Here is a 12,219-nt window from a genome sequence, read left to right on the forward strand (position 1 = left end):
GTGATGATCGAACGTAGGGAAGAAAGAACTGGAGTGATGTTGAAGGTTTTGATAGTTGAAAAAGAAAGATGAGAGAGAAAGGATTTTTGGTAAAGTGTAGACTCGACGTTTGGGGGTGCGCGAAAAGTTTTGGAGTAGGGTTGAGTTAATCTTAGTCTTCCGTAATATTATTATATATGATTGTTGTGAGTGATTCTCACAGTTCTCATTATATTAGTGGTTCTCACCGGATCCTGACCCTATATATATATATATATTATATATATATATATAAAAGATGGTATTAACCCAATCCATCCCCAACTTATAACAGATACCCTCCGTCACAAGGCAAATTTATCAACGTTATTATAAATTTTTGTCATGTTTGACAAAGAATGAAAAGAGGAGTCAATATAAAACTATAGACTTTGTGGTTGAGCAAATTCATTTGTCAATGAATGGCAGAGTCAAACCCTGTGGTCCATTAGATGTCTAGAAAGTCGACGTTGGCGTAAAAAGGAAGACAACACGGTGCTTTGCCTTTTTCATTTTTTGTCGCTTGACGTTGCAATTTGCATATAAAGTAAAGTCATCCTCACTTCTCGTCAACTGCTATACACTCCACATTTCATGCTCAAAATTTATATTCTCAATTATACACTTTTTTTTTGGTGCGTATCTCAATTATATACTTGAATAGCTGAATTCAATGAGTAATTGTATGTTTTGGACCGCGCGCATGGTAGTAGATAAGAACTACTTTCGTATTCTATAATGAACACAACAATCTCTATATACAAATCTTTTTCTCGTGAAAAAAAAAAAAGTAAATAAGAACTACTTTCGTTTATGTATTAAATTTGTTAGTTGTCGAATGAATTTACAAAGTTACAGAAAAGAAAGACATGCGAATAATGCGATGCTACATGAATAAAAAATTGTCAATCAAAATGATGTATTTGTATAAGCAAAAAAAAGCGAAATAAGTAGAATAAATCTTGCACATAAACTTTGGTTTATGAGTTTATGTATCAACAGGTGTTAAGTTCAACTAGTTTCACATATTATTTCAAGACTTAAAATGTCACAATTATTAAATATGACAATCGACGCGTATACACCATTTGAGTTTTTCTCTTTTCTCAATTTCAAAATTTTTTAATCACACTCCAACCCTATTTTGATAGACAGGTTTAAAAATATTCTGTCAATAACAAATGTATACTATATATAATTATTTATGCATCAAGGTACGATGAAGCTACTCTCCTATACGGCTATACCTCGTATAAAAGAGGTCAGTCAACCTGTATTCTTACGAGAGTAGAGCGTAAATAGGGATGATAAATTGAGATTGAAATAGTAGTTTGAAAATCAGTTGGCGTACCAACTGGACTAGATCACGTTGTCGGGGGGAACATTAACAGATTTTTTTGCTGTTTTACCCCTCCCCCTCCTCCTCCTCCTACCCCGCCTTCTTCTTCCTCTACATTTCATCAATTACAATAAAATACCAGCAAACTTGCCTCTTTTTACGTCTTCAACTTTCTCTCTCTCTCTCTCTCTCACTTTTATCATCATATTTTTCCCTCTTTTCATCATTCGTAAAATCATGTAACCTAATCTTCATCATCATAATGATGCCAAGTGCTGTGTATATATCATAATTAGCATTGAAATTGATACAAATGATTTCAGAATCAGAGTATCCGCAATGTTAATGCCTCAATTGTCGTCATCCTCGTCATCAGCATCATCTCCGACAGATAATAGTAATCATAAACGGCGATTAACCAGAGCAAAGCAACTGCGTCACCTCCGTGACTGCGACGTTAAACACTTGGAATTCTTTCTCAATTCTCCCACTCAACACCGACACGCCGCTGCAGATAATTCTTCTCCGCCGCCATCTCAGCCACTTCCGCTACCGGAATTGTCCGCGCTACTCTCCAGTGCGGATAAACTCGTCAAAGAGAGACGGAGATCCAAGTTGAAGCCGCTCAAATCTGATTGTTTTCGCCTCCCTTCGCCCGCCACCATTCTTGATAGGCCATCCGAGACTACTGCGTGGTCATTTTTCTTCTTCTTACCTTTTTTTTTTTTTTTTTTTTAAATACATTCTCATGAAATTCCCCGTATTCCGTTTTGGCATATTCAGTATAACTACCAGTTTCCACTTTCAATATGCTTTTCTTCGTAAGATCACCCTACGTCCCCTACTTTATTGGGGGTGAGAATGTGAGATCCACCACCTCACTCACAAGCTTAAACCTGGGTAAAAAGAGTAAAGGAAGCATTTTTTTAGGAATCGGAGGTACTAGGTAGTATACGATTTTTAAATCTTCTGCACGTTGTTTTTAACTCAATGGAATGTATCGGTTATTTATTTACCATTGTTTGTGAATCAAAATTATTCCTGGGTGGGACTGTTATCTGGTGTGTATGGTTGAATTTCCGCAGTTGTCTCCTAATGTTCTGCTCCTATGTTACTCCAATACTTTTGCCGTATCGCGCATATCCGATACATATCGTATCCGATTCGACACGACACTTTGTCATTTCATTTTAGACCAAAAAGTTGAAAACTTGTTATTTTCATATGTTTGTTCAAAATATGTGAGAGAGATTTTGAACTAACTTAATGAAAATGAAATGAATGGTTGGAGTAGCAAGTAAATGTCGACTGTCAGTGTTTTGTGATCAGGAGCAATGCCAGCAACTGAAATGGAACAAAGATTAGCTAAGTTTTTTGAACTCAACAAAACTTACCATCTGAACTTCTTGTTTCTCCATCTAAAAGAACAAAACCTAACTCAGTTTTGATTTGACACACTATTGATGTAGAAACTCTTCGGCTGAAAAAGATTTTAGTTTGACTACTCGAATAACATTTACTCCGTACTTAACTAGCATGACAGCTCTTATGTTGTAATGCATTTGTTACACCAAATGTATTGTCGTCCATTCTTGTAGCTATATGCCTGACTTGTGAACTGAAATTGGACTTGTAACAGTAGGGGGGTACCACACTATGGTAGGCGAAGTGTTGATATGCAACAAAGGCTCGATGCTCCGCCTAGAGTTGATTCTCAAAGATTACTTGATACTCACCATAGTGTTCAACGCGCAGAAACATGGTCGTCTAGGAATGTGCACCAAAAGACTACAATTGCAGATCAAGCCCAAAAAAACCTGTGCATAGACATTAGCTCTAGCAGTGCTCCAACAAGTGCTAACACCAGTCCCATGGTTAGCCCACAAAGAACTCTTGATGGGGACTTGTTTTCATTATATAACGAGGAGCCTAAGCGTTGGTCTGAACTAGCTATACCCGCAGGTCTTCCATACACAACCCGGGAAGAAAGAAATGTGGTTGGTTGTGAGAGCAATGTCGTTAGGTGTCTTAGTCATCATAACTCTATGTTCCACATTGAACCAATAAAGGGCCTGAAACCAACCCGAAAAAGCACCAGTGGACCTTCATCTCCTAGGCATCCTAAATTGAATATTGAGATATCTTCCTTTCATAATAACAGTAACTTATTAATGAACGTCCACCCATTACCTCTTCCTCCCCCCCCTGCTTCATTTGGTCAGGCATCTTCTATTCCTCAAGTCGCCACTAAATCCGAACACTCTCCAGTGAAAAATCAATGGACTAAAGGGAAGCTCATTGGGCGCGGAACGTTTGGGAGTGTTTATGCTGCGACCAACCGGTAAGAATATTTATTTTCTATGTTTTGATATTAGTTTTCTTTTATTTGCCTGAAAAGTCATCTTTAAACTATCTGACAGAGAAACAGGTGCGTTGTGTGCTATGAAAGAAGTTGAGTTATGCTCTGATGATCCAAAGTCTCAAGAGTGCATGAGACAACTAGAGCAGGTACTTTCTGCGATCTAATTGTATCAAATCCTTTGGCAACTAGTGCAATTAATTTGTTGAAGAGTGAATATACTCGTAGTAGATTGGCTATTCTCCTCTTACTACTTTCTATAAAGACTAGATATACCTTTCAGCCAGCAACTTCCAGTAAAATAGGCAGATGCCAGACTGGGGATTTTATGTTGTGTGAAATGCTGACACCAGTGGACATCACCAACCCACGAGGCTATGAAAGAATGTTTGCTTCTCTGAAGTTTTAAGATATGTTTAGGTTGAAATATAATATTGAAAACAGAAAGCAATTTTCAAAGAAAATGATTGAAAGTGGAAAAAGCTGTTGTTTTCAAAATTTTATCGCTGAGCAGGAAAATGAGGTAGATGGGAAAATTAATATTGTATGACTTCATGGGGAAAATATAATACACTCTGGGAATGATTTTTTTTTCCATCCTTATTTCGTAATTCCCCCACTTTTACAAAGCAAAGAAGAGAAAGAAGAAAACCTATTATCCCGGGGCATGTTTTTTTCCTAAACCAAACAATGCCTTGATTTCTGTAATTTGAAGTGCAGATAGCTGAAGAATATCTGTGACCGAAATAGCGGTATCAAAACTGCAAAGCCTTAAGGTCGCCTTTTGCATTTTGAAGTATCCCCCACGTACTAACTATGAACAGCCATACATCTCGCCTAGTGCAGTGTCTGAACTGCTAAGCCTTACCGCTGGCCTTGTGCATTGTAATTTGACATATCTGTGGAATTTATAATGTGACTTGATGCTAATTGATTGCTGATACAGGAAATCAAAGTTCTTAGCCATCTAAAGCATCCAAACATTGTGCAGTACTATGGTAGTGAGATAGTAAGTCAACCTAGAATCCTTGTTTATTTGTTATGTTTATTTTTTTCCCAATAATTGCATTGACCAGTGACTGTGATCAATACATGCAGGCAGATGACAAGTTTTACATATACTTGGAGTATGTTTACCCAGGTTCCATCAATAAGTATGTCCATGAACATTGTGGGGCTATCACAGAAGCAGTTGTTCGAAACTTCACACGTCATATTTGTTCTGGTTTAGCTTATTTGCATGGTCGAAAGACTATACATAGGTACTACTATAAGTGATCCTCCAGCTCTACGCAATTCAAAAGTAGATACTCTCGATAGTTTCAAAAAAAAAAAAATTTCTCCTTTCTCTATATGTGTTTCCACCTGTTTCCATTTTCAGTAGAGTCAGCACATTCACTATTCTTTGACTCTGATTTTGATTGTATAAAACAAAATGGCTGACAAAATTGTGTGTGCTTTATTTTATTCTGAAGTAACAGTCATTTGACGAATCTACCCAATTTTCATTATCGGTCATTTAGAAATAGCTTATCTATGTCGTTAAGTAGGGTAAGGTGTTGTACCTTGGACCTCCTTCATTCTGCCATTAGTGGGAGCCCTTGAATCACTGGGATAATAATTTTGTTGTATATGCTTCTCTTCTCTTTGATTCCCTCAGTCGTACATAAGAATTGCTACTTCCACAGTCCCACACTGGAGTAGTGGAGTAAGAAAAGGTGCTGACTACTGAGAGATATTTGTCCGATTTTGTAGTGTCCATCTCTTTTTTAATACTCACTATAATTACCTAAATGCTTGTCAACTAACTGTTTAGGGACATTAAAGGGGCAAACTTACTTGTTGATTCATCAGGAGTTGTCAAGCTTGCAGATTTTGGGATGGCAAAACATGTAAGTCATTGGTGCGCTACTTCACCGTCTATCTTCCTTTGTTAGCTTCACAATGTTTGGCACAGTTATTTTTCAGATTTTGACAATGTAATACATGGAATATTTGTGATTTTTGGCACACATTATATAAACCTCCTTGTTTCTGAAGAGTAAATTAGTATTGTATTAGTGATACTACTACTAATAATAATAATAATAATGAATTGCACAAGGGTTACAATAACATATCTGCATGTATACGGAGTATATACTAGCAAATGGTTGTTAACATACATCCATATGTAATCATGTTTACCAAACTCCGGACCATGGAACCGTGTGCTGTAGTCATGTTTTACGACTAGAGCATAACTGTCCTGAAATAGAGTCAAGTAACATGAATGCAATAATGTTCTCATTTTAGTTATGTTTTCTTGACAGCTTACTGGACAAGCAGCTGAACTTTCTATGAAAGGAAGTCCATACTGGATGGCTCCAGAGGTATATGATGGTGTTTTCATAGTAAGCGATTGCTTATGTGTTCCTGGCTGAATTAATATTTTTCTTTTCCACAGCTCATGCAGTCCGTACTGCAGAAAGATAACCGTTCTGTTCTGGCTCTGGCTGTTGATATCTGGAGTTTGGGTTGTACTGTCATTGAGATGCTAACTGGGAAGCCCCCATGGAGTGAATATGAAGGAGTAAGTATTCCCATCTCGATTCTTCTTCCTGCTGAAGTTTTTCCGACTTGTGTAGACTGTTTGACAGTGTCAGCAACAACATCACCACCTCGTGCTTCCCAAGCTCTAGTAAATGGTGGGGATAAGGGAGGGTTAGATGAACTCAAAATGGTTAACACTTAACAAAGAAGTTGTTTCCAAATGACCCGTTAATGAAAATTGCTAAGTGCATTGAATGACGACTACTTCGCAATTAAAAGAGTTGAGCATGGCTTTTTGAGTTTTTTCTATTCATCATAATCCAAAACCAAAATTATTAAGTCATTGGTTCCATTGACAGTGGACCATTATATTGGCATGCCTCTGACATTGAAGTTCAAATATAGTAATGATGGCTAGTGGTGTGATTTGATACTTGAACATTATGTATGCACTATCCAGCATATTATCCGGTGAACTAGGGAGCTTCTATAATTTGGATTTTGAATTTGTCTTACTACTGTCTAAGCAAAATAATGAATACGAAAGCAGAGGGGATTTCCTGAACTCATATATATGTGTTCATTTTATTTCGTATCAGTCTCGCTTATCTTTCTGCTTCTATGATTTCCTGAACTCATATCACTCTGCTTATTAAGATAACTACCAGACAAATTTACGCTAGCTAAACATAATCTGATACCTAATATTCTATCAATGATACTTCACTTCCTTTTATTTAAGGTCAGCTTTGTGATTGTAACTTAGGTGTGGATTGTATATGGCAAGAATCTTGGGTACTTGCTTTTAAAGTAAGGAATTAGTTTTGCATGTTTAATAAGCGGTTTTGTTATTTATTGATACAGGCTGCTGCAATGTTCAAGGTCTTGAAAGAATCCCCAGCTATTCCTGAAACTCTGTCCTCTGAAGGAAAGGATTTCCTGAATTGTTGCTTTCGTCGGAATCCTGCAGACAGGCCTTCGGCTAGCAAGCTTTTGGAGCATTCCTTTTTGAAGAACTATCAGCAACTGGATGTTCCAAATTTCGGCCCAACTCTGAGTTTTAATAAACTCACGGTAATTGCAAAAGGAAAATTCCTACAAGTTCCGTCTTTGGTTTTGCTTGGTTTGGGGTAATTGTTACGGTGGTCATGAGTGCCTATTTCACTTTTAACACTTCAAGTAGCCATTATTGCGCGTCTTACACAACACAGGACGTGTCCAACGCGTCAAAATAAGACCTAACATGACACTTGACTGAGACCATCAACCGTGTCAAGTAAGAGCAAGAAGAGAGAAAAAAAGCAAAAGGATGCAATCAGAAAATTACCTTGAAGAATAGAGAGTAGAGAGACAAGGAGGGGGGGGGGGGGGGGTGTGTTGTTTATATTTTCGCATGTTTTTTGGTGCTTGGAGCATGACTGCATGGATAGTCCAAAATCTATACATGTGGAAGTGGCCTTAAACTTATCGAATTTTAGTTGATTGTTTTTCCCTTATGCAAACCAGATCACCAGTTTACATTAATGTAATTTTCTCTTATGCAAACTAAATTAATTACCGCATTGCCTTCTCTCATGCCTATGGCGGAGGTAGGAGGGTTGGTTGTACGCAACATCTCTCCTGTGTACACTACACAGAGAGGTCGTTTCTTGTGTTTACAATGCAAAGAGTTTGTTTTTGGAGATTTATACTGTAAATGGGGCTTTAAACCCACAACAATATTTAGGAAGCTTAGTCCATCAAAATCCAGAGCCAAAGAATAATGATTATTTGGCTCTATCGAAAATGGTAACGAGTTGTCTTCATACTTCTTGTAGAAATGCTGCTAATACTTTAGCTGTACTGTAGCTGTAATTCTACATGGTATCTCATACCCGAAGTTTTATTTATTTTTCAATAGGATAAAGCACATAGCCCTAGAGACATTTACCATCACAAGCCCGATAAAGTGCCAATGTCCCCCGACAGAAGGGTGATGAGCGGAAAAGGCGGCATCAGGTAAGAATTTCCTCTGTATTGGCCATAACTGTACCTGTTTTTCACTGTGAGACCAAGAAAAACATGAAGTAATGAATTGTACTATACTTGCTCTGCAGTGAGAATAGCGTGCTACCTCATCCTGAAATAAACGACACAACAAAAGGCCGTCGTCATTCACCAAGATCTATTCTGGAGCCTGTAACAAGTCTATCCCCTCCACGGTTGGGCCCTGTCCCAAAACATGTGGTTTCACTGAATACCTCAACTGGAATGACTTCAGGTGCCAACAGGAATGTCTTTTCTGGAAAGCTGCAGGCGTGAATCTCGTCTCGTTTAGGTATTTCTTCATATTAAAGAGCTAATATCAAGTTGTAGGATTTCTTAAAATTGTAACAGGAGGTTCATTTCTGCTTCTTATGATACTAACTTCATGTAACATTTATGTGAACATAAGATACTTTGTGCTCCGTACATAGTACTAATATATAACTGACATACCCAAAAATACATATTCATTTGGAGAACAGTTACTTGTTAAAAATGGCATGTCATCTGTGTCTTTAGTAGCAGAGGGTCAAGTTGTGCCATAGACCATAGTTAAGGAGGATTTGGAGTAATTAGCGTAATGTTAATTGTTTAGATGCCAATTTGTGCATCATAACCGCATTTCTTAATCATTTTGTTAATTCAAAGTCAATATAACAGTTTGAATGACCAAGACATCCTGATGAACAATGCACTACCATGTCAACAATGACGTTGGGTCCTGTTCAAGTAAGGTCGTAACGACTTGGCTCAACTAATTTATTGCAGAATAATCTTATAGATATGTTTTCCTTTCTAGTAGCATAAGAAAAATCTACCGGAGCTTATATTTTCTTCTCCTACTGGAGATACAGAGTACTCCATATAATTCAGTGAATTGTATACATTTATCTTTTTTTTTTTTTTTGCAAATCGTTGGGAAAATATTCAAATTTTCACGTCTTCATGGCAATGAATTTGTATTATCTATTGCGTAATTACTTGAGCAACAGAAACCGTAGTATGTATGTTCTTGAGCTGACAGATCCTTTTGTATCCTAAGGGCTTGTTTGGGATGGGAGTAATAATTAAGGGAGTAATAAAGATAAAATGAACTAAAAAATGGAGGGAAGGGATAGGGGTTGGAGATAGGAATGGATAGAAATGGGGAAATATAGTGTAATATTTCCTCCATTAAGGGAGTAATTGTTACCCATCTCCCCTTCCAAGTAATAATTACCTCCATATAGAGGTAATAATTCCTCCCTCACCTCCTCTTTCCACCATCCACAACCACCACAAAGCACCAATCTCCTCTCATTTCTTCTTATTTTAGCTCTTATTACTCCCTTAATGATTACTCCCATCCAAAGCAAGAAGAAGTAAGAACTAAGAAATAATCACATGATCTAGAATCTAGATCGAGATAGGTATATCATTGGTTATGTTGATCTACGTATAAGTATGTTTCTTTTTTTGGCATCTAAATAAGAAAGGTTTTCTACATCCTCATGGCCTCACATGCAAGGCCATGAGCCACTTTATTTAAATTCCTAGGTAGATAACTGACACTTAGACAATGAAAACCTGCGCCTAAACGATACATATCCTCTATAATCCGACTTATGAGATGGTTATGCCTTTTGAGTCCCTGCAAATTGATTAACCAACTGAAGACCATCAGAGAAAACATACAGGTGTAAGAGTCCTCGTCCCCCGCCCACATCATGACTTCTTGAGCCCTAACGCTTCCGCTTGGAGAACGGATTTCGCTTTTAATTTAACTCCCCCTTCAAAGATCCTAGTCCCCCTTCCATCGTAGGTCACCCACCCTATTGACGCGTCGTACGTCTCATGCCAGCTTACATCAACCCTCACCTGTACTTTGTCGCAATCCCCTGCTCCTCCCACAAAATAGAAAGGGTAACCATCTCGAATCCTAACCATTTCACCCCCATTCATATCCTCCACATTCCCATTTTCGCTCTCCCTTCCATCCTTTCCTTTTCTTATATCATGTGCTCTGATCGCAGAGGCTACCATCAGAGACCAATATCTATATAAACCTTGTGGATGGAATCTTTCCCCTCGAAATATGACTCTATTCCGTAACACCCAGATGCTCTAAATGGTAGCCAGAAATTGTATGACTCTGTAAACTCCCTCATTCAACTTGTCAAGATAGGAAATCCAGTTAACAATCCATACCTCAATGTCCGTATGGCTCTCTTGATTTGTGTTAATACCAAGATCTGTTCCCGTCCAAATTCTGGCTACCACCTTACAATCCCTGAACAAGTGTTTCATGGTTTCCTAACCCATCTCCTCCATTCCACAGAGCTGGCAGTAGTGATTCATACTTAACTTTTTTTTTGCCAATTCACTCCCTACTGATAGTGTCCCTGTTAAGATTTTCCATATCAACATTTTCCACTCCCTACTGGTAGTGTCCTGGAAGCTGCCATAATTTTGATTTGCAGAAATCTTTTCCAACCACGCATAGTCTAGTCCTATCCTTTTGTGATCCTTTTATTTCCATGTGTTTATCAAAATTCACGCCATACCCGCTTTTAACAGTATAGTTACTGTTAGGCCCAGTTTAGCCTGGTCTGATCATAGCCTAGCCCGACCCTACTAGACTGATTAAGGCAACCTAGGACCGGACAAGTCTTACTACTATAAAGCCGTTAAAGAACATCACAACAAGAAGGCTACTAAATCCTGACAGAAAGGCTTGATGGTAAATACAGAATAACCTGGCAGAGTATTCAAATAAGCTGGATTGAGAAGATAAGTCAGAAATACAGTTGTATGGGCCAATAAATCGTGCCCTATTCTCAAGGAAGACCAAGTCCAAACCATGAGACTATATCATCTATGAATCAAGACGGGAAAAGCTAAAGATTGGTTGAGAATAGAACGGGTCAAGCGAATTAATAGGGAGCGTGCCCTATTAATCCAGTAACAGCTCCTACAATTGAGAGGAACGTTGAAGATAGATGTAACGGTGGCATTTGTAGAACTATAAATAGCAGAATCTAAACAATTGTAAAGGCATTCAATCTTATTCGATTAATTTTACACTTTATCTCTTTTTACTTCTGAATATTCAGATATACATATAATATTGTACTCGGCTTATCAAGATAATAAAAACGTTATTCCTTATACTTAATTCTTCCTTTGTTATTCACTCATATCATTCCAAACATATAGAACTAGATACCCAAATTACTCTTGAATAAAGCCGGATCCATTCAGGGAAAATCCTGCTAAAACAGTTACCATTTTTAGTGTGAATCCATATCACCTCATCCCTTACTTTTGACTCACAAAATGGTATCGTCATAATTCTTCTTGCATATTCTTCTTTGAAAATCCGAGTGATCAAGTCCTCCTTCCATACACCTGTGCTACAACATAAGTCCCTGATCTTTAAGTTTTTTAGAAAGCTAAAGTCATGTGTTAGAACTTCTTCCTTTGGTTCCGGGCATTACCAATCCACCCATCTTGAGTTCCACACACATAACTCTGATTCGATGCCTGGCTTCCACCCTATATTTTCCAGGTTGAGGTTATGACCATAATTAATGCTTCGCAACCCCCAGGACCCTATAGTTTTCTTTCTTTCCCATAGATCTCTACAATTTATTACGGTAAATTTTGCAGAATAAAGAGTCATGTCGCGAGATAATTCTCCACGCATGTTTTGCCAATAGTGCTTGATTTAGGCATTCAATGTTTCGAATTCCAAGTCCACCATTACTTTTTGGCAGACTAAGAAAATTCTTACTACACCAATGGACGATTTTCCACGTTTTACATCCAGCCCACCAAAAACTGTGACAAGATAGAGTTAATTTTATTTGCAACACTTACCGGTACTTTGAATACCGATAGAAAGAAATTTGATAAATTTGATAGAACAGATGATATTAGAGTTAACCTCCCTGCTGGTGATAAGAAA

The 12,219-nt window shown here is 37.8% G+C and overlaps 1 protein-coding gene across 3 annotated transcripts; it reads left to right on the forward strand.

Annotated features, from left to right (window-relative positions):
• Positions 1-1,367: 1,367 nt before the first annotated feature.
• Positions 1,368-9,250, forward strand: LOC141640250 (mitogen-activated protein kinase kinase kinase 5). Of its 3 annotated transcripts, XM_074449101.1 has the most exons (12): positions 1,371-2,052; positions 2,997-3,698; positions 3,778-3,865; positions 4,663-4,725; positions 4,815-4,978; positions 5,533-5,608; positions 6,029-6,088; positions 6,163-6,288; positions 7,113-7,322; positions 8,149-8,246; positions 8,345-8,565; positions 8,934-9,250. In XM_074449101.1, exons 1-11 carry the CDS (start codon positions 1,697-1,699, stop codon positions 8,547-8,549), a joined length of 2,148 nt encoding a protein of 715 aa, XP_074305202.1. In that variant the 5' UTR covers positions 1,371-1,696; the 3' UTR covers positions 8,550-8,565; positions 8,934-9,250. The 3 variants fall into 3 exon arrangements, with proteins under 3 accessions (XP_074305201.1, XP_074305202.1, XP_074305203.1); XM_074449100.1 differs by lacking the exon at positions 8,934-9,250 and having other exon boundaries at positions 1,368-2,052; positions 8,345-8,769; XM_074449102.1 differs by lacking the exon at positions 8,934-9,250 and having other exon boundaries at positions 1,485-2,052; positions 3,000-3,698; positions 8,345-8,769.
• The last annotated feature ends 2,969 nt before the right edge of the window (positions 9,251-12,219 follow it).

This window comes from Silene latifolia, unplaced genomic scaffold (genome assembly GCF_048544455.1).
Source record: "Silene latifolia isolate original U9 population unplaced genomic scaffold, ASM4854445v1 scaffold_75, whole genome shotgun sequence".
NCBI lineage: Eukaryota > Viridiplantae > Streptophyta > Magnoliopsida > Caryophyllales > Caryophyllaceae > Silene > Silene latifolia.

Bases quoted from the DNA above. Each gene is read 5' to 3' on its own strand.
- LOC141640250 (XM_074449100.1), top strand. From the start codon at position 1,697: ATGTTAATGCCTCAATTGTCGTCATCCTCGTCATCAGCATCATCTCCG. The intron at 4,726-4,814 runs GTAAGTCAACCT...CAATACATGCAG, and splicing joins AGTACTATGGTAGTGAGATA to GCAGATGACAAGTTTTACAT. The intron at 6,089-6,162 runs GTATATGATGGT...TCTTTTCCACAG, and splicing joins CATACTGGATGGCTCCAGAG to CTCATGCAGTCCGTACTGCA.